This window comes from Hipposideros armiger, unplaced genomic scaffold (assembly GCF_001890085.2).
Source record: "Hipposideros armiger isolate ML-2016 unplaced genomic scaffold, ASM189008v1 scaffold_242, whole genome shotgun sequence".
NCBI classification, from domain to species: Eukaryota; Metazoa; Chordata; class Mammalia; order Chiroptera; family Hipposideridae; genus Hipposideros; species Hipposideros armiger.
Window position 1 is genome coordinate 2324820 of NW_017731592.1, and position 20630 is coordinate 2345449.

A 20630-nucleotide genomic window follows, 5' to 3' on the forward strand; every position below is an offset into this window, starting at 1 on the left:
CTGTTCCCCTTCCCCGATTCCCCAATGCTGTTCCCTCCCCCAATTCCCCAATAAAAAAAAAAATCTTAAAAAAAAAAAAAAAGATTTCACTGGGGAGTTGGGGAAGGGGACCAGCCAAGTTGTTGTTCTTCAATCTTCGTTGTGGAGGGCATCAGTCACCATCTGGTTGCCCATCAGCAGCTTGTGGCCTCTAAGCTCAAGGGGCTGTGTTCAATCTTAGTTGCGGGTGGGCGTAGCCACCATCCCATGCGGGAGTCGGACCAGCAGCCTTGTTGTTAAGAGCGCACACTCTATCTACTGAGCCATCTGGGCGGCAGCTCAGCTCAAGATGCCAGAGTTCAATCTTAGTTGTGGGTGGGCACAGCCTACCACTGAACAGGCAATCTTGTTGTTACACCAGCTGAGCCATCCTGCCACCTGTTGGCAGCTCAGCGACAGCTCAGCTGGGGCGCAGTGTCACTGGCCCATGTGGGAATTGAACTGGAGGCCCTGTTGCTCAGAGCTCACACTCATAAGCCAACTCTTAACCAACTGAACCACTCGGCCGGCCCTCCCTCTTCTTAACCATTGTTTAAGTACACAGTTTGGTGACGCTAAGTGCATGCACCATGCTGTGTGCCCATCACCACCATCCATCTCCAGATCATTTTCACCATCCAGACTGAAACTCTGTCCCCACTAAGCAACTTTCCATTCTCCCCTTCCACAGCCCCTGGCAACCACCACAGTACTTTCTGTCCCTGTGAATTTGACTACTCTAAGTGCCTCATATAAATGGAATCATGTGGTATTTGCCCTGTTGTGACTGGCTGATTCCACTTAGCATCATGTCCTCTATCCGCACTGCAGCAGGTGTCAGAATGTCCTTCCTTTTTAAGGCTGAGTAATAGTCCGCTGTATGGATATGCCACATTTTGTTTATCTGTTCACTGCATCACAACTTATCCTCATCATTAGTGCCAAGGAAGTGGATGTGAGAAGCATCTTCCTTTTCACAGGCTAGTCCCAAATGGCTTGTTCACTCGGCAGAGTGAGGCCTGGATCTACCAGCTCCATTTGTGGGGTGACTCCTGCAGAGACACATGTGAACAGGAGGCACATTGCCTGACTATGGGGGAGAGCCAGTGATTTTTGTTGTTGTTGTTCTAACTTCCTGTTTGTCAGGGACCAATGCTTTTGTGAAATACAATAAAATAAAGTAGTGGAAAATGAAATTTAGAAAACCAAAAACATAAAAGTACTAGCCTATTTTTTTATTATTAGGTTCAACAGACATAAAATTACTGGTTAAACTGCTGTAAAAGTTTCCAAACACTCTCAATTTCTAGCCTAATCTTATTACAGACCTGTAACAAGGACCGGCACCCATTCCAAAACCACATGTTGAGTAGCACTGCCTGGAGCATGGTTTAATAGCAAAAATGAAAACATCTAAATGACCATCAATAACACAGTTGTTAAATATACTTTGGTATATCCATATGATGGTTTAGCAATAAAAAATAATGAAGCATATGAGTCAGCAATTCCACTCCTAAGTACATGACCAAGAGAAATGAAAACAAAGTTCCTGCAAAACTTGTACACGAATGTTCACAGCAGCTCTCTTCACAATAGACAAAGAGTGGAAACCCAAATGTCCACTAATGGATGAATGGATAGACAAAATGTGGTCTGTCCATGCAACAGAATATTTTTCAGCCATAAAAAGGAAAGAAGTATTGATACAGGCTACAACACTGATGAACCTGGAGACCACTATACTGAGAGAAGCCAGAAACAAAAGGCCACATATTGTATGATTCCATTTATATGAAATGCCCAGAATGGACAAACAGAGAGACAGAAAGTAGGTTAGTGGTTGCCAGTGGGAGTGATAGAGGGATTGGAAGATGATGGCTAAGGGGGCTCAGGGTTTCTGTGTGGGGATGAAAATGTTCTAGAAATTATTATGGTGATGGTTGCACAACTCTGTGAATATACTAAAAATCACTGAACTGTACACTTCAAATAGATGAATTATATGGTATATGAATTATATCTTAACAAAGCTGTTATAAAAACAATGGGTCAGATTTCTATAGCTATTAGAACAATTGAATTAATCATTTAAAGCCTAAAGAAAATCCTAACCCTGGATGTTTTTATTAGTGATTTCTTCCAAACATTTAAGAAAGAAGCAACACTAAATCTTACCCTAATTTTTCCAGGGAACAGAAACAGGGCAAATATTTCCCAACTCACTTTATGAGACCAGCATAACCTTGATAACCAGAGCCTGAGAATATAAGAAAGGAAAAGTACAGACCATATCTTTATAAAGACAAATGTAAAATCCTTGGAAAAAAATGTTAGCAACCTGAATCCAGTAACATATTAAAATAATATGTCCCACCCAAGTGTGATTTATTCCAGGAAAGCAGGGTATTTAACATTCTCAAGTCAATCAGTATAATTCACTGTTTTGACAGGAAAAAAAGGAGAACTATCATAGGCATCTCATAAATGCAGAAACATCATTTGTTAAAACAAGTTTTAACACCCAATCATAACTTAAAAAAACAAACAAACAAAACAAAAAACCTCTCAGCAAACTAAGAAAAGGAGAAAACTTTTTTTTTTTAATCATGGTGGGGCTTTTTTGTTTTTGGGGTTTTTTTAAGATTTTATTGGGGAATTGGAGGAGGAGAACAGTGTTGGGGAATTGGGGAAGGGGAACGGCCAAATTGTTGTTCTTCAGTCTCCATTGTGGAGGGCGCCAGTCGCCATCTGGCTGCCCATTGGCAGCTCGTGGCCTTTAAGCTCAAGGTACTGTGTTCAATCTTAGTTGCGGGTGGGCATAGCTACCATCCCATGTGGGAGTCGAACCAGCAGCCTTGTTGTTAAGAGTGCACACTCTATGCACTGAGCCACCTGGGCGGAAGCTCAGCTCAGCTCAAGGTGCCGAGTTCAGTCTTAGTTGTGGGCGGGCGTAGCCCACCATCGAACAGGCAGTCTTGTTGTTACACCAGCTGAGCCATCCTGACACCTGTTGGCAGCTCAGCGACAGCTCAGTTTGGGCACAGCATCACTGGCCCATGTGGGAGTCGAACCGGCGGCCCTGTTGCTCAGAGCTCACGCTCTTAAGTCAATTCTTAACCAACTGAGACACTTGACCAGCCCCGAGAAAACTTCTTTAGTCTGATTACTATCTCCAGAAAACCTAAAGTAATGGTTATACTTAATGTTTCCTCTGAGTTCAGTTATGAAAACAGGGTGCCTGCTATAGAATTGGTAACGATTCTATTAAGCACTATTGAAGGTCTTAGCCAAAGCAGCGAGTCATAGAAAAGAAAGGCATAATAGGAAACGAATAAAACTCTGTGGACAATATGATAGAAAATACCCAGAAAATCTAAAATATCCAGCTGTTAGAGTTAACACGTGACCGTGACAAGGGTGCTGGAAAAAAAGGGCAACATGAAAAAATCATCAGCAAAAACAGAAAGCAGATTTCTAAAATGTTATTATTTAAAATAACATCAGGGCCGGCCAAGTGGCTGAGCTGGTTAAGAGTTGGCTTAAGAGCGCAAGCTCTGAACAACAGGGCAGCCAGTTCGATGCTGCGCCTAAGCTGAGCTGTCGCTGAGCTGCCAACAGGTGTCAGGATGGCTCAGCTGGTGTTACAACAAGAATGCCTGTTCGATAGTGGGCTATGCCCACCCGCAGCTAAGTCTGAACTCTGGCACCTTGAGCTGAGCTGCCGCCTGGATGGCTCAGTGGATAGGGCGTGCACTCTTAACAACAAGGCTTCTGGGGGCTGGCCGAGTGGTTCAGTAGGTTAAGGGCTTGCTCAAGAGCATGAGCTCTGAACAACAGTGGTTCAAGTCTCGGCCCGAGCTGAGCTGCCGTTGAGCTGCCAACAGGTGGCAGGATGGCTCAGCTAAAAAAAAAAAACAAAAACAAAACAACAAAAAAAAGCCAAGGCTGCTGGTTCAACTGCCGCATGGGATGGTGGCTACGCCCACCCGCAACTGAGACTGAACACAGTATCCTGAGCTTAGAGGCCACGAGCTGCCGACAGAAGCAAAATGGCGACTGGCACCCTCCACAATGAACATTGAAGAACAACAACTTGGCTGGTCCCTTCCCCAGTTTCCCAACACAGTTCCCCTCCCCCCAATTCCCCAGTAAAATCTTTTTAAAAATAAATAAATAAATAAATAGCATGAAACCCCAGTAAAATCGTAGGAAGAAATCTAATAAAATAAGTGCAGGACCTCTGCACTCAAAACTGTAAACTATTTCCAAATAAAATTAAAGAAGACCCAAATGCATAGAGTGACATGCCATGTTCACACTTTGGAAGGCTGCATATTGTGAAGATGTCATTTCTCCTTAAATTAAATTTATACTTAATGAATCTCATTCAAAGCCTCAGCAGGCTTTTTGTTTAATAGAAATTGGCAAACTGATTCTAAACCTCGTATGGAAATGCAAAGGCCCAAGAATAGGCAGGGCAATCCTGAAGCACAAAGCACCCCCGATATCACCACCAAAGCGCTGGTGATTAAAATCATGTGGTACCGGCCCATGGAAAAGGCAGTCCAGATGCAGACCTGCATGCCACCAGGACGGCTGACATGAAAAAGACACAAAATATGCTGGTGAGGATGAGGAGCACCTGGAATTCTGGAATTCTCATCCACGCGTGGTGGGACTATCATCTTCTTTGGAAAGGTGTATTTACTAAAACTTAACATCTGCATACCGTATGCACAGTGATTCCTCTGTATGGTATAAACACACAGAAATGCATACATATGTTCCCCCAAATACATTCAAGATGGCTCACACAGCACTGCTCGTAATAGCCCCAAACCTGGAAACGATCCAAATGCCCAACAACGGTACAATGATTAAAGAAAGGGACAATCCACAACTACATGCAGCAACATGGCTACATCTCCTACTGCTCAACTAGGGACTGAAGAATCTGTGACTTCATCCATATAAAGTTCAAAACCAGGCAAAGCTAGTCCATTACGTGAGAAATCGGGGTGGCGGTTTCCCCTGGGGCAGGTGGGGGGTCTCTGGAGGGAGGCTATGGCTGTATCCTTGACTTGGACACAGGTGTGTTGTGTCTGGAAATTCATCAAGCTGCAAGGTTAGGATATGTGCTCCTGTCGGTAATAGATTCTATTTTGATAGTTACAACAAATAATGAGGCAGACATCAGAGGTATGGATATGTTGACATCAGAATGACAAAAGCTAGCTATTCGTGGATGCAGAGACACAGAATATTAAATATGTGCATATTCACTCCTTTCCCACCACCTTCTATGGAAGCACCTGTGCTTGCCAGCTGTCACTGTGTCTTCAGAGGGGCTAATGGGGAGAAAGGACAGAAAGAGCTGGAAACAAAGCGGGAGACTTTTACATTGAAAGAGTAAAAATGGCTGGTGTGGAGGGAAACTGGAAGCAGTCCAGGAAAGCAGGGGAGGGAACAGAACCAGCACTCCTGGGGAGGCAGGGGCCGGGGCAGGCCGGGGTGCGGCAGGGACCACCCCAGCTGACCGCCTGGGATCGCAGTTTGGTAGTGATTTGAGCATGGCCATGGGCCCCTGGAGCCCATTCATGTTAGACTGAAAGAGAACGGTACCTTTAAATGGTGAAGGCAAAAAAAAAAAAAAAAGTACAGAATACCACATACTATTTTATTTCTGTAAGAATTTAAAAGTGGGTGGTTGTTTAAGCACAGAAAAAAAGTCTGCAGAATGCAAACTAAAGTAATCAAATATTTACATCTAGTGCATAGGATGGCAGAGATTGGGGAGATGGAGGTACACGGCAAACTTTTTTTTAAACTTTAGAGCTTTTTTGGGGTGGGGAGGACAGTGGGATAATTTTAAGCATAGTTTTCTTTTATAATAACAATTTTGTAAAAATAAAGGAGTAGAAACGGAGGCCCTGCAAGGAGGAATAAAAATTGATGAAAGAAATATCAATAACTTAAGATATGCAAATGACACCATCTTATTTGGCAGAAAGTAGCAAAAAAATCAATTTGAAATGACTTCTGATGAAAGTGAAAGAATAAAATGCCAAAGCAGGACCACATCGAAACACCAAAAAGACAGCAGTCATGACAGAGGAAATACACAATTTTAACAGACAATCAAGACACTGAAATGGTTAAAGACTGTGCTGACCTTGGCTCAGTCACCCATTCAGATGGAGATGCAGCCAAAAATCAAGAGAAAGCTGAGACCCGAAGGGCAGCAATGGGAGAATTAGGAAAGGTCACCAGAGACCAAAGCTGAAATCACTCATACCCTTGTATTCCCAATTACGATGGACGGTTGAGAAAGTTAGACAGTGAAAAAGGCTGATAGGGGAAAAAACTCAATTCATTTGAAATATGGTGTTGGAGAAGAGCTCTACCATACCCTGGACCACCAGAAAGATGAACAGGTAGGTCCTAGAACAAGTTAAGTCTGAAACATCGCTGGAGGCAAAAATGACAAAACTGAAGCTGTCCCACTTTGGGCATATCATAAAGCAGGGTTCTTTGGAAAAGACAATAATTCTGGGGAAAACTGAAGGCAGCAGGAAAAGAAGAAGACCAAACATGAGATGGATGGACTCCATAAAAGAAGTCATAGGCAGGAGTCTACAGGAGTGGAGCAGGGCTGCTGAGGACAGAACACTGTGGACATCACTTAGTCATAGGGTCGCCAGGAGCACATAACACACACAAGTAGGAAATGAGCAGTTCATTTCCTAAGTGAGGCCCTGGACACCAACTGAGTGGGCACTCAGGGGATTCTGGCCAGAGGGCTTGGAGCCCTCCCACAGCCAGCCTGAGGGGCTCAGAGTCCCTGCCCCAGTGGGGACAGGGCAGACACACCTGGGTTCATGTACCACTCCCTCAGTTCTCCACCCCTCCCTCACCTCCACCTTCTCCCACCAAAACAATCCCCCTATATCTACCCTACCTTCTCCCTCCTGCAATCAATCCCTCCTGAGTTAATCCATGACCCCCCATGCGCACCCTCCCCCCACACATACACCTTCCCCCTTTCTTCTACACCCCCACCCCCAACCGATAAAGAGGCCCAGGTAGCAGAACTTGGCCCTCACAGACCCCTCCACCCCAGCCCCTGGTGGAACTCCTGGATCCCCAGGGGAGAGGTTGCAAGAGGACAGGGTGTACACTTTAGGGAGCAAACAGGCATCAGAGGAGGGGCTGGAAGGTACTACCTTGTCCTCTGGGAAATTAAGCCCAAGTGCTGCCTCGAGGTGGGGGTAGGGTGGCAGGGGAAGAAGGAAGTCACTTCTGGGCAGCTTCCTCAGGAGGTGGCCCCTCCTGTCCTCTCAGAGCACCCCCCACATACATGCAGAGAAAATCCTAAGACCAACCCCCTCTCTATAGGGCACTGCAGGACCAAGGTCACAGCTAATCAAGATGTCCTGTGCACAGCTGAGCTGTCAGCAAGCACTTAGGCCAACACTATCTGCCTTCATCCCCACCTGTGTGACTGGCAGCTCCACCCACAGGAGGTGACACTCAGGTGTAAAGTCACTGTCCAGTCCTTCCGTGGTGGCATAGCTCAGGTGCATTCCCTGAGCTGTGCCACCAAGTCACCTGCTGCCCCCTCCACCCAGGGACGCAGGTGGTCTCGTCTATACATTTTTTTTAAAGTACATTTTCAGAAAGCACTGCGAGTGGCGGGGGGGCATATGAGCTGCTCCTCTGGGACCTTGGCAATGACTTCTCTTTCCTAGTGAGCCCCATTTCCTCGGAGCCTTAGCCCTCATCACTTTGAACTCCCTGCCATGCTGGCCTGTGAGTGGGCCACACAAGGTTACTTCTAAAGAAATACCAGACAACAGCCATCTTCAAACTCATCAGTATCACCAAAATGATGACCTGGTGGGGAAGGCAGCTCGCTGGCATTTAGTCCTATTCCTGAAGGTGGGACTGAAGAATGAAAAAGAACAGTGGCGGGGGGGGGGGGGGGCGGCTGAGTGGCTCAGTTGGTTAAGAGTTGACTTAAGAGCGCGAGCTTGGAGAAACAGGGCTGCAGGTTCAATTCCCACATGGGCCAGTAACGCTGCACCCAAGCTGAGCTGTCGCTGAGCTGCCAACAGGTGGCAGGATGGCTCAGCTGATGTAACAACTAGATTGCCTGCTCAATGGTGGGCTACGCCCACCCGCAGCTAAGACTGAACTCTGGCACCTTGAGCTGAGCTGCTGCCCAGATGGCTCAGTGGATAGAGCGTGCGCTCTTAACAAGGCTGCTGGTTCAACTCCCTCATGAGATGGTGGCTATGCCCACCCACAACTAAAGACTGAACTCAGTACCTTGAGCTGAGCTGCCGCCCAGATGGCTCAGTGGATAGAGCATGCGCTCTTAACAACAAGGTTGCTGGTTTGACTCCTGCATGGGATGGTGGTTACGCCCACCCACAACTAAGATTGTAACACAGCACCTTGAGCTTCGAGGCCATGAGCTACCAACGGGCAGCCAGATGGCAACTGGTGCCCTCCACAATGAAGATTGAAGAACAACAACTTGGCTGGTTCCCTTCCTCAATTCCCCAATGCTGTTCCCCTCCCCCAATTCCCCAATAAAATCTAAAAAAAAAAGAAAAATGGGAGCAGAAAAGAGACCCTGGCTGGGCATCAGGGAAACCCAGGACCACTCAAAAGAAAAGGGCTTTACAATGCTGCCTGCTGACCTGCTAGGAGGCTGAGCAGGGATCTCAACGCCAAGGGCTCCCAAGCAGTCAGGAGTTGCTCTTTCGCCATCTTTGAGCAGAAGATTGATGGGGGATTCTGGCACCAAATGAACCAAGAGTCTAAGCAGAACTGGCATTCTTTTCTGTGGGGGAGTCACCAAAGGAAGTGCCCCACCTCATGCTGTCCTTGCTCCCTAAATGCCCCTGCCCCTGCCCACTGGAATAATGATCTGTATCAGCTCTGTTCCACCTCCTGGGGACTCACTTTCCTTAGGGTAAATAAACAGACATTATTCAATGTCTACTGTATGCCAAAACTGTTTTGAGGATACACTGAGATAAATGTTCCACATACCTGTATCTCAGTATATCCTGGAAACAAAGCCATGAGGTACATAATGTTATCCCGTTTTACGCACAAGGAGTCAGATAACTTGCCTGAGCTCACAGAGCTGTTAGGCGACACAGGTGGCATTCACAGGCAGGCCCACCTGCCTCTAAACTCTGATCCCCCCACTGCATCCTGGCACCCATGCGGGAGGTCCTCTGCCTGCCTCTCAGCCCTGCCAAGGAAGCCTCTGACGGAAGGATGAACATGGGGTCCAGACCCACTCAGTAGGACTCTCTCCTGAGACCCTGAATCCCGGGCACAGTGACACACATGAAATAGCTGGTGCAGACACATTGCAGAGGTCTTTATTTCCGGGGCTGCCTACCCTTTTCTGCCATCTGGACCCAGGAGCTGCCTTGAGCCCTGACCTTCCCAAGCGTCTTCCACAGCACACACTTCACCTATGTGAGCTGCTTCCTGCATTTCTTCCACTACTTTCCCTATTGTCTCAGCCTGCCAGAGCAGATTTCTGTTGCTTCTGACCAAAGCATGCTCACTTGTTCACCATCCATCAGTCCTCTGTCCCTCCCCTCTGCTCCCAGAACCACAGTGCAGTTCCACAGGCCACAGCTGCCTCCTCACGGGGGGTGTGGGTGGGCGGCCATCCCAAGCTGTAAACACTTAGGGACCATGAAATGAGGGCATGGGGGCCCACAGGCAGAATGGCACAGAGTGAGCAGATTCAGAAATAAAAGCAAAGGGCTGGCCGAGTGGTGCGTTGGTTAAGAACTGGCTTGGGATGCCAGAGGGCCCCGGTTTGGATCCTACATATGAGGGCCAGTGACACTGCCCTCTGCAGCTAAGATGGTGAATGGCAGCTCGACCTGGAGCTGGGCTGCCGTGGGTCGCTGGCGACGGCGTAGGCTGCAGCCCCTGCTGCAGTGGGCTGCCATGGGCTACCGTGTGTAGCCAGCAGCCAGCGTGAGCGGCCAGCAGCTGCAGTGAGCGGCCGTCCAGAAGCCAGCGACTGATCTGCCTCACCCAGGAAGAGCGCAATGATGGTGCCAACTTGGGCCAGTGAAGCAGCGTCCTCTACAACTAGACTGAAGAACAAAACAACAGCAACTTGTCTGTTCCCCTTCCCCCAATTCCCCAATAAAATCTTAAGAGAAAGAAAGAAAGAAAGAAAGAAAGAAAGAAAGAAAGAAAGAAAGAAAGAAAGAAAGAAAGAAAGAAAGAAAGAAAGAAAAGCAAAAAGGGGGCATGTCCGGTGTTTGGGTCACAATCAGTCCCCTTTGTACAATTTAGCAAGGGCAGCCCTTTCTGTCTACTCCACCAGCCTCCATCAGCCCGATGAGGACGGAAGGCAGGCTGAGGCACCCCGTGCCAAGGGTGGGCGGCAGGTCGATGGCCGGGCATGCCAGCACCACTTCTCAAGGCCACGGATATCTGAGCTTTGGGGTGGCACAGGAGGCTGTATGAGATCTGTGGAGGAAATGTGGAGAGGCTCAGTGGTCAAAGAACAGAGAAGATATGCAAAGACGCGAGTGGGCTGAGGTGGGGTTTCAATCCAGGGAGCTGCCTGCGAGTGCCCAGGTCCACACAGCTCAAAACCCTGTTCAATTTAGGCAATTTGGGGATTAGAACAGAGTGTACAGGAAGTGTTAGCTGCAAAAGGTCGAGAAGGGTTTTCAGGAAGAATATTTCTTAACTGTTTCTCTGTAGGCAAACATTTCCAATACAGAATGGCAGGTACCCCAGGGCAAGCTGGCAGGACCGGATCTGACTCATGGAGAAGGAGCCCTGGCCAGTGCCAAACCAAAGGCTAATGACGTCCAGTCATCCGCCCGAGGGCCAACCCAGAACTCAGCAGAGCCAAGGCCTGGCCAGAGTTAAGTCTAAGAAGATCAAGGAGAAAAAGCCAAGTGGTGAAAACATGGGAAAAACTGAAAGGGACTCAGGATAAAGTCTAATAACAAGAAGGGGCTGACACCCCGTGAATAGGCTTCTCCATGTGAGTCAAGAAGCTGCCCCAGCAGACAGTTGTCCAGGCCGCCGGTTCCTGGATAGTGTGGAATTCAAGGACAATATCAGCTATGGCAGCTTTATGTATAGATTTGGTTACCCCTTCTCTGTGACAGTCCTCCAACAGACTTGTAACTGTCACTCCACAAATCACCCAAACATAGTTATAAAATGAGCTGAATTCCACGTGCTCCCTTAGTGAGGGCAGAGTTTGTTCTTTCTTCCCTCCACCCCCATCTAACACTCACTGGAGGTTGTGGTATGAGCTGGGCCCCATACGAGAAGAGGGAAATTTCAGGGTTTCACAGGCTGGGTGGGGGCGGGGGGTAGGATTGGGGGTGAAAAGCAAGGGAAGCGACACCAACTACAATATGGGATTGTTTGAGGGGCACCCCAAGTGTGGTGGGATCAGAGTGGAGAGGGCAACACATTCTGTCCGGAAGATGGGGAGGGCTCTGGGAACAGGTGAGATTTAACTTGGGCACTTACAGCAGTCACCCACTGTACACACGGTGACATTATTTTCCTTCAAAATCTGCTTTCTCCCACTATTGAAATTTTGTGGCTATCTTTACCCATAAAGGTCTGTGGGTGTTATTTCCAATGATTTTGCTACTACAAATGGTGCTCTGGTAAACATGATTGTATGATCACCTTTGCACAGTTGTCAGATTATATACTGAACCTAGCAGTAGATATATGGGGAGAAAGTTTGTGCTTTTCAAGCAATTTAACAATTGAAACTTTATTAATCTGATTGTTGAAAACTGATCTCTCATTTTACTAGGTATTTCTGCCGTTCCTCATGACATGGACCATCTTTTCAGGTGCCGAGAGCAGTGTCTGGTGCAGAATGGGTGCTCTGTAAGTATTCACTGAAGAAAAGTATCACCATTTGTGTTTTTTGCTATTGGGAACTCCCTAGTCATATCCTTTGCCCATTCTTCCACACAAATATTTGGCTTTTCCTTATTCTTGTGCAAGAGCACTTTATATCTCATAAATATTAACCATGTTTGTTATTTATGTTGAACTTTGTGTTTCACTGCCCTTGGTTTGAACTTTTGCGTGCTTGCTAGTAAATTTTTTTAAATATTAATTATCCTTTTCAATTCCTGTTAGAATTCTATAGAATTTAATGAATATAGTGGGCTCCCTCTGGTGGTCACAAGAAAATCCCCGAATCCCAATGGTCAGTACATAGTTAAACCTCAAGACTTATTTACAGAACGTGGTACATTTTATAATTAATAGATTCCGAGTGGCTAGACGATACTTTAAGAGAAGACTTCTAATTATTTTCTTCCATTCATCAGTGGGTCTACTAATTGGTTCATAAGGCCACTGTCCAAAACCACTCTTACCCATGGTCCCTTCCAAATCCCTCTTTGAGGATTTCCTGTCCGCCTCTCCCCCAGGCTTGCAGCTTTGGGCACCTCTGTCCCCTCCCCAGGCCCATCCATCCTGTTTGTGAGTTCTGTCCACCACATGGCCCAGGGCCTGTCACAGCTGTTCCCTGCCTTCTAATCTCATGGCCCTCATTCAAGTTCTCATGACCTCTCTTCCAGCGAAGTCATTCAGCAGACAGTTATCATCCCTCTTCCACGTGCCTGGCCTCTTTCTAGGGTCAGGGGACGTGGCAGGGAACAAGATGAGAACGTCGCCACCCTGAGCACCCTCTCAGTGGGCTTCTGCTGGAAACAAATCTGCGATCTAGGCTGTCCTCCATGCTGTTTCTAGAGTCCTCCTCTGAAAGCTGACATCTACCCAGACTCCTTCAAGTGGGTCCCCTGGAATAAACCCACATCCCTCCATAACCAAGCCCCACCCTCAACTCCCACTGCCACCGTTCAACTCAACAGAGGTCCTGGCCACTCCTGGAGCTCCCCTCTGCCTCTGCTTGGGAGTTGAGTCTCATGAGGCATGTCCCCCCATCCCAGTTGGCTAAGATGTCAACCTTAATGCCTGCCCAACTGTAATCTTCCCCCATCTTGCTCAGGTCATCATGCTCTGAGGTGATCTCTCCCTCCTTTTAGTTTCTGTAGGACTTTTCTCTTCAAACTCTTCCCATTCTCAATACATTATGGTTCTCGTATCTGTGCGGTCATCTTCCCACAACCGGATCTGCAATTCCTCTAGGAGACTCCCTCTAATAATCTTAGTCAACATTGCCCACAGGACAAGCACAAAATAGGGTAGGGAGCAATGAATGAATGAATGAATGAATGAATATCTATGGATAGTGGACGGGGAACTGAGACCATTCTCCACAGAATTCTAGCTCCCCCACCAAAAAAAAAAATCACACACACAAATTACCTCCTTCAATTTTGTACAGCCTGATATGATGGGATAACTGCCCTTAAGCTACTTAATTTTACCATAAACTCAAGTCAACTAGGATTTGACGCATAAAAAAAATGTATCATTTAAAAAATTCTACAAATAAGAAATAATTGAAAGGGAGAGAACAATTTCTTGTTGCAAAGTACTAGGAAAATGCACTCCCTTCACTAAGCTCTTTCCTAAGCCAACAAATAGAATAAACAGGCTACATACAAGTAACTTCTATACTTCTGTTCGCTCTGTAGGTTTTCCACAAACTGCCAATGGGTGTATCAGGATCTGTGTCATTTCCACGTTGTACTTCATGCTCCCCTCGGTAGAGTTTCACTCCCCAGCTCAAACTTCCAAACATCTTCACAGAGCAGTGAAATTCTAACTCTGCTTAATCTGTTAATTAATTTCTGGAAAGTCACCCTATACAGCAAGCAGAGTGCACGTCATTTGGAAACCACACACCATGTCTCTTGTATATCATACAAGGATACAAAAAGGCAGAACAAGCAAATGAAAAATATCACCACTGTAATGAAAAGTTCCTAAGGATTTCCAGGGCGGTCAGCCGGGTCAGAAACCAGTGTGGAAGGCAGCAGCCCAGGCTTTGCACAAGGCCTCTGGATGCCATTAGTGGCTGATAGGAGTTCACGGGCTACATGGTCTCTTTTCCTTTCTAGTTTTCCCACTCCTGTGCTCTGTTGCCAGCATTTTCTCACCCACGTCCCGGAAGGACGTGCCAATAAAGCACGCCAAGCCTTTGTTCTTTCCCTCCAGAATCGTCCTAGCCAACGGCCAACTCTGAATCTCCTCTCTGGCAGCCCTGACTGACATCCGTGAAAATGGAGAAAGTAACAGGCTGCCCAGGGTGGGTCTGCACCTGCCTGGGGGCAAGGGCTCTGTGTGAGGAGTGGCCACAACTGACTCTCAGGAAGCAGGTCCTGTTCTAAACTCTACATGTATTTACTCATACAATGTTCGCAACAATCCTATGAGGTAGGTACTATCAGAAATCCACCTCACAGATGAAAAACTGAGGTGTGCAGAGGATAAACTGCTTGTCCAAGGTCATGGAATTGGTAAGTAACAGAGAATTTGAACCAGGCAGTTGGGCTGAGAGTCCACGTGCTTTATCACTGGGCCAAACTACCTGTCGGACAAATTCAATGGAAGGAGAAGACTTGTGTGTTTCAGATGCAGACAAACCTTTGGTGAAACCCAGACTCTGTCTACAGTCCCCAGCAGAGGACATGGCTAGCCAACTGTCTCTGGACCAGGACTGAGGTGGTCACCTATCATTTATGTCTGCCCAGCTACATCATTTTCTCTTCTTCTAGGAACAGCACCCTAAAATTCCTTGGGGTAACCACCCTTCCCTATGCTTAGCCCACATAGTTCTGGTTACTTCAGCCCTCCCACCCTTCCAAGAATGTTCCCATGACCCAAACCTAGCCAGTCAGGTGCCTCCTATCCTGCAAGCATGGTAATTAGGTCAGGAATAGGCACTTGCCCCAAGCCAGGGAAATCAGGGTCAATTCTGGGACTTTTTTTTCTTTTAATCATGGTAAAATACATACAAAACTATGTATTTTAACCATTTTAACCATTGAAAAGTGCACAATTCCATGGCAGTTTGTACATTCATAATGTTGTGCAACCATCACAACTACATATTTCCAGAATTGCTTCATCTTTTCAAACAGAAACTGTACCCATTCAATAGCTCCCTGTATTAGTCTTCTAGGGCTGCGATAACAAAGTACCATAGTGTGAGTGGTTTAAACAACTGAAATCTATTGTCTCACAGTTCTGGAGACTGGAAGTCTGAGATCAAGGTGTCAGCAGGGTGGGTTTCTCCTGAGGCCACTCTCCTTGGCCTGCAGAAGGCTGTCTTCTCCCTGTGTCCTCACATGGTCTTTCCTCTATGTCTATGTGTCCTAATCTCCTCTTCTTATAAGGGCACTGTCATATTGTATTAGAGCTCACCTTAATGACCTCATTGGGACTCAATCACCTCTTTAAAGGCCCTATCTTCAAGTAAAATACTAGAGATTAGGACTTCGACATCCGAACTTAGGGGAGGCCACAATTCAGCCCATACCACGTCCCCACTCTGGGGACTTTTGAGAAAGGAGATTGCTGTCTGCTGGGTTCTTATACCCATGGAGCTATTGGTGGCTACCTTCTAGCCCCGGGGAAGAGACTGTCTGTAAATGACACAGAGAAGGGCTGAGAGATGAAGAGAGAGCCCCTGAGCCCAACACACCTGAATCTGGCCCACCTCTGACCTTTCTATTCCCAGTTACATGAACTAGTAAGTTCCCCTTTTTTGCTTTACTGATGTAGGATGATCAGAACATTAGTGTTCTGATGCTTCTAACCAAGAGTTAGTTAATGCAAGGACATTTTACCCCAGAGTGGCCCACATCTCCAGGACATACAGGATGGGACTACACAGCAGCTGTTCAAGTGGCAGAATCAAAATTCAAATCCAGGGCTTTCAGCTTCCAAGGTACCATCCCTAACCCTCCTGTGTCACGACTGCTCATAGCACAGTGGAGGCGGGGTCGTGCCAGCATCTCCCACGAGCAGGCTTCGGCGTCACCGCTTGCCAGAGCCCTTCCATAAGGCTCCAGGATTGCTGCTCTGAGGGCAGCCTCCCCAACAGACTAAGGGCTCCTATCCTCCAGCCCAACACCCTCAGGCCCTGCAGCAATGCCTGGCTCCTGACAGCCTCCAGGACAAAGCTGAGGAAGACAGAGGACAGGGCAAGGCAGCAGGCCTCCTTCCCTCTGAAGCTTCCCTGGAGTACAGTCCGTAAGAACCCTGGACATGAAACAACCTGAGTATCCTTGCAGGGAATAGGTCAGGGCCCTCACAGGGCAGCCCGACAACCCCACAGGATTCTGTCATTTAACCCAAATGAGGCAGCACCTGCTGTCTGGTATGCGGGCTGATTCAGACCATCTCAAAGAGAAACTGCAAACTGAAAAAGATCAACACAGGGACAACAACATAAAATACCATTTGCATAAAAACAGGAAGGGAGCTACTGGTGAAACGTACATAAACTACATCAAAAATCAAACTGTCTGATACCACAGCCACTAACCACACATGGTTATTTAAATGAATACTAATTAACATTAAGTAAAAATTCAGTTCGGCAGTTGCTCTAGCCACATTTCATAGGCCACCTGCAGCTTGCCGTGGCTGCCATGCTGGATGGTGCATTTCCATCATCACAGAAAGTTCTATTGGCCAGCACTGCTCAAGGACATCAACCAACTGTAACAGCCCCTAGAAAGGGGAGCAGGAGAATGGGGGTGAAGGTGAACTGTTTGCACATGTAATCTTTGGTAGTGCTTGAATTTTTTATCACATCATATTTTCTACTCAAAAATAAACATTTTAAAACTTTAAACACATTTTTAAATGTTTAAATACACAGATAACATAAGAAAAGAGGGTGTTGGAACACCCAAGGGACATCGGTAAGTCGCACATGTCTAAAGCCTGAAAGTTTCTGTGGAAGGAAGAGAAGACTCTTTGGGGGCAGGTGTAAGAAGGAACAGCCTCAGGGGGCGCCCAGGTAGCAGCCTGCACACCTGACCCACACTGGGCAGGAAGCGCCTTCTGTCCCGCACATTTCAATCCTCCCAGCAACCTTATAAGGTCCTCAGATTGATTATTTTTCCCATTTGTTCTGGTTTCCTAAGGCTGCTGCAACACATTACCACAAAATGAGGGGTTTAAGATGACCAAAATTTATCCTATCCAGTTTTAGAGGCCAGAAGCCCAAAATCAATGTTTCAGCAGGGCTGGTTCCTTCTGGAGGCTCTGAGGGAGAGTTCCTTCCCTGCCCCCTCCAGCTTCTGGTGGCTGTGAGCAATCCTCGGTGGTCCTGGGCTTGTCTGAGCTCTGCCTCCACCTTCCCATGGCTTCTCCTCTGTGTGTCTGTGTCTCAGATCTCTGCCTCCTGTCCCTTATAAGGACACCTGTCACTGGATTTAGGGCCTACCCTAAATCCTGGATGATCTCATCTCAAAATCCCTAACTTAATTATATCTACAAAGACCCCTATTTCCAAATAAGGCCACATTTACAAGTAAGGAGGTGTTAGGACTGGGACATATTTTTGGGGGGGGACACAACTCAACCCACTACACCATTTTATAGATGGAGTGCAAGGCTCGAGGGCCCCTCACTTATCCAAGGTCACAGGGCTACTTCCGGGCCCAGCCCTGCCAGTGCTCCAGCCACTGACTCTGGCAGGAGCGGCGGCCTGCCCCTCCTCTCAGCCTCATGGCTCCCCCTGAGCGCCAGCTTCACAATGGGCAACACACACAGAAGAACCGCCGCCTTCTCTGGCCTCGCTTATCTGTCTGCTATATCCTAGGATTTGACAAAAGATCACACTGTCCCCCAGGCGTGGGAAGGAGCTGGACCAGGGAGATCTGCGGGTATCTCGAATCAGATGGGGACCCAAGCTATGGAGTGTGGTCTGTGTGTCCAGACTCCAAAAGTCTGCGGGGCAGATCAGAGCCAGGAGAAGGAGTGAGTTAAGGCTTCTGGTGTTGGAGAAAAGGCCTCTGTCCTCTTTATGACAGGGGAGAATGTGCCAGCCTACGGCGTTTTGCATCAATGAAGGGCTCTAGTCCAAAGGGCTCAAGTGAGTCCTTCAGCTGGGAAGTGCAGCAGGCGTGGGCATGGGTGTGTCCTGGGACCTGGCCACACTGACCACACCTGCCAGGATGGCTTGATGGCTGCCACAAGCCCCTGGGACAGCAGCAGCACAGTGCTGAGGACCAGCAGTGCCCCTCTCAGAGAGCGTGGGGGGATGGGGGGGTCACTGCTTTCTTGTCAGTGGGACTGGGGGTTTTGATCAGCCTTTCAGTCTCCGTAGTCTTCCTTGAGACCCTCTTGGAGCCTTGCTTTGTGGTTTGGGACCCCTCAGAGGAAGAAGGAACACAGGACTGCCTCTAAGTCATGGCTTTGACCTGTACTTTCTCCATGATCTCAAAAAAACCTACAGAGCCCACTCCAATACTGTCATGATTTTTTTTATGAAGACCCTTATAGTAATAAGTGGCAAACCAAAATCTAGACCTGGCTCAGATTTATTCAGCTGCTTATACCCCCTCACTGCCTCCTCCTTCCTGTCCATCTGTCATTTATATTGGGGATTTTCAAACTCCCAGTCAGCAATCCACAGCAAGAAACCCGATTCACTTCACCATCCAGGTCATGTCTACAAAGATAGATAAAGAGCTAAAACAAAACCTCAGTCCAGCAGTTTTTATTTGAGCCTGTGCTAGTTCAAACTTTCACAGCTCCAGCTGCCATCCCCAGAACTGATTGCATATCTTATAAATGTGCTGGAACTCTCAGTTTAAAGAGCATGTATCCATATAACTCACATGAATTTGCATCCATACAACACTCAGGAAGAAAGAGGGAAAAAAGAGGAACCTTTCCCATTTTATACATTTTGCAGATCACCCAAAATTCATTTATGGATCTGGATTTTTTTCCCCATTGAATTGCAACTTCTGACTTCCTGATCAAGCAACGATGTCATTACATGTCATGTCCTTTTTCCTCCTATTAAAACCTTGGAGGTCCTACTGTTCAAAGCTAGCTCACACTTGATCATCAAATCCTCTCCCGCTGGGCCCCTAGACACTGAATTTTCACACCACGAGGTCCACCTTTGCAGACATCCAGGACATCTCCCAGCCTTGAGATGTTAATTATCAGTGAGCTTGGTTTCTGGACCAGTGAAGTGCATTGGGAAATGCCAGACAACTAGACAACTTGGCTAACGGAAGGCATGACAGTAAGGACATAGGCCACTGGGCAGAGCTTCTGTGATCCGTGTTCTCTCTCTCACCTTGTCCAGCATGGTGAGAAGTCTGGGAAGTGTTACGACATTCCACTCATTCACTGCTTTACACACCATCCTATGAGAGGTGAATGCTAACCCTGGAAATACAGAGGCTGAGACTACACACCTAAATTCTCAATCATCATCTGTGCAAAGCTCCCATGAGGACAACCGGAAGGCCTGATATGAATCAGAATTTGAGCCACATGGGTTAGGAATCAACAAATCCTGGCTCTACTCACAGACATCCTGGTCTATGCCACAAAACCAAGAGACACATAATTATTTGAATAATTCAGACCATGCTTCCTGCTCTCTTCCTCTACCTCCACCAAAAGAAATGAAAACAAAAAAAGCTATTTGCCCAGATTATTTATCAACACCCCCCTCTCCAATGTCTCAGGTCACAATGTTAATAACATGTGGATGATTTGTGCTTGTTTCTCCATCTTTAGAATGGGATGGCTGGTACTTTCCTGGAATCTAAGCCTTTACTATAAGTCACCTCTATGCTTTCTTATCTCCCCCACCAATACCACTATCCTCATCAAACCAAAGCAGTTAATCTTGCTGAGATCTTTGACTAGTGACACGCTTGCCAGGGAAGACATAGGAAGAAAGGCCCAGGATGGGTCGCACGGTACAACAGATAGCCTGGAACCCAAGGCGATGCTCTTGACCATGTCCTCAGCAGTTCTGAGCAGACAGAAGAGAGAAGCCAGGCCTACAGAAGTCAGGAGCCAGCAAGGATGGAATGTCCACTTACCTGGGGGGCAGGCACATTCAGTCGGCGCTTCCCGAACAGTCCGGAGCTTGACTAGTCCCTCCAACTTCTGAACCAAGAAGAAAAGGGGGGAAAAAATGAGGATGAGTTTGAGAGCAGAGTGGGGGGAAAGTGGAAAAAAGAGCAAAAATCAATGTATGAAAAAGATCAACAGTGTTTCGAGCCAGCCGAGTGCCTCAGTTGGTTAAGAGCATGAGCTCTTGAGCAACTGGGTCGTGTGTCGCCGGTTCGATTTCCACACGGGCCTGTGAGCTGCACCCAAGCTGAGCTGCCGCTGAGTTGCCAACAGGTGGCAGGATGGCTCAGCTGGTGAGAGTGCATGCTTATAACAACAAGGTTGCTGGTTCGACTCCTTCATGGGATGGTGGGCTATGCCCACCCACAACTAAGATTGACCACGGCACCTTGAGCTAAGCAGCTGCAAGCTGCCAACAGGCAGTAGGATAGCAACTGGACTTGGAGCTGAGCTAGCTGCACCCTCCACAACTAAGATTGAAGGACAACAACTTGGCTGTTCCCCTTCCCCAATTCCCCAACACT

General features: G+C 47.3%; 1 protein-coding gene across 3 annotated transcripts in view; it reads right to left on the minus strand.

Moving 5' to 3' along the window:
• COL23A1 (collagen type XXIII alpha 1 chain) overlaps nucleotides 1–20630 on the minus strand; it is a 356586-nt gene that overhangs the window by 310933 nt on the left and 25023 nt on the right. For all 3 annotated transcript variants that reach the window (XM_019655545.1, XM_019655546.1, XM_019655544.1), the window contains exon 2: nucleotides 20073–20139. In XM_019655545.1, the coding sequence (XP_019511090.1) occupies nucleotides 20073–20139 (67 nt within the window). The remainder of the gene's footprint in view (nucleotides 1–20072; nucleotides 20140–20630) is intronic.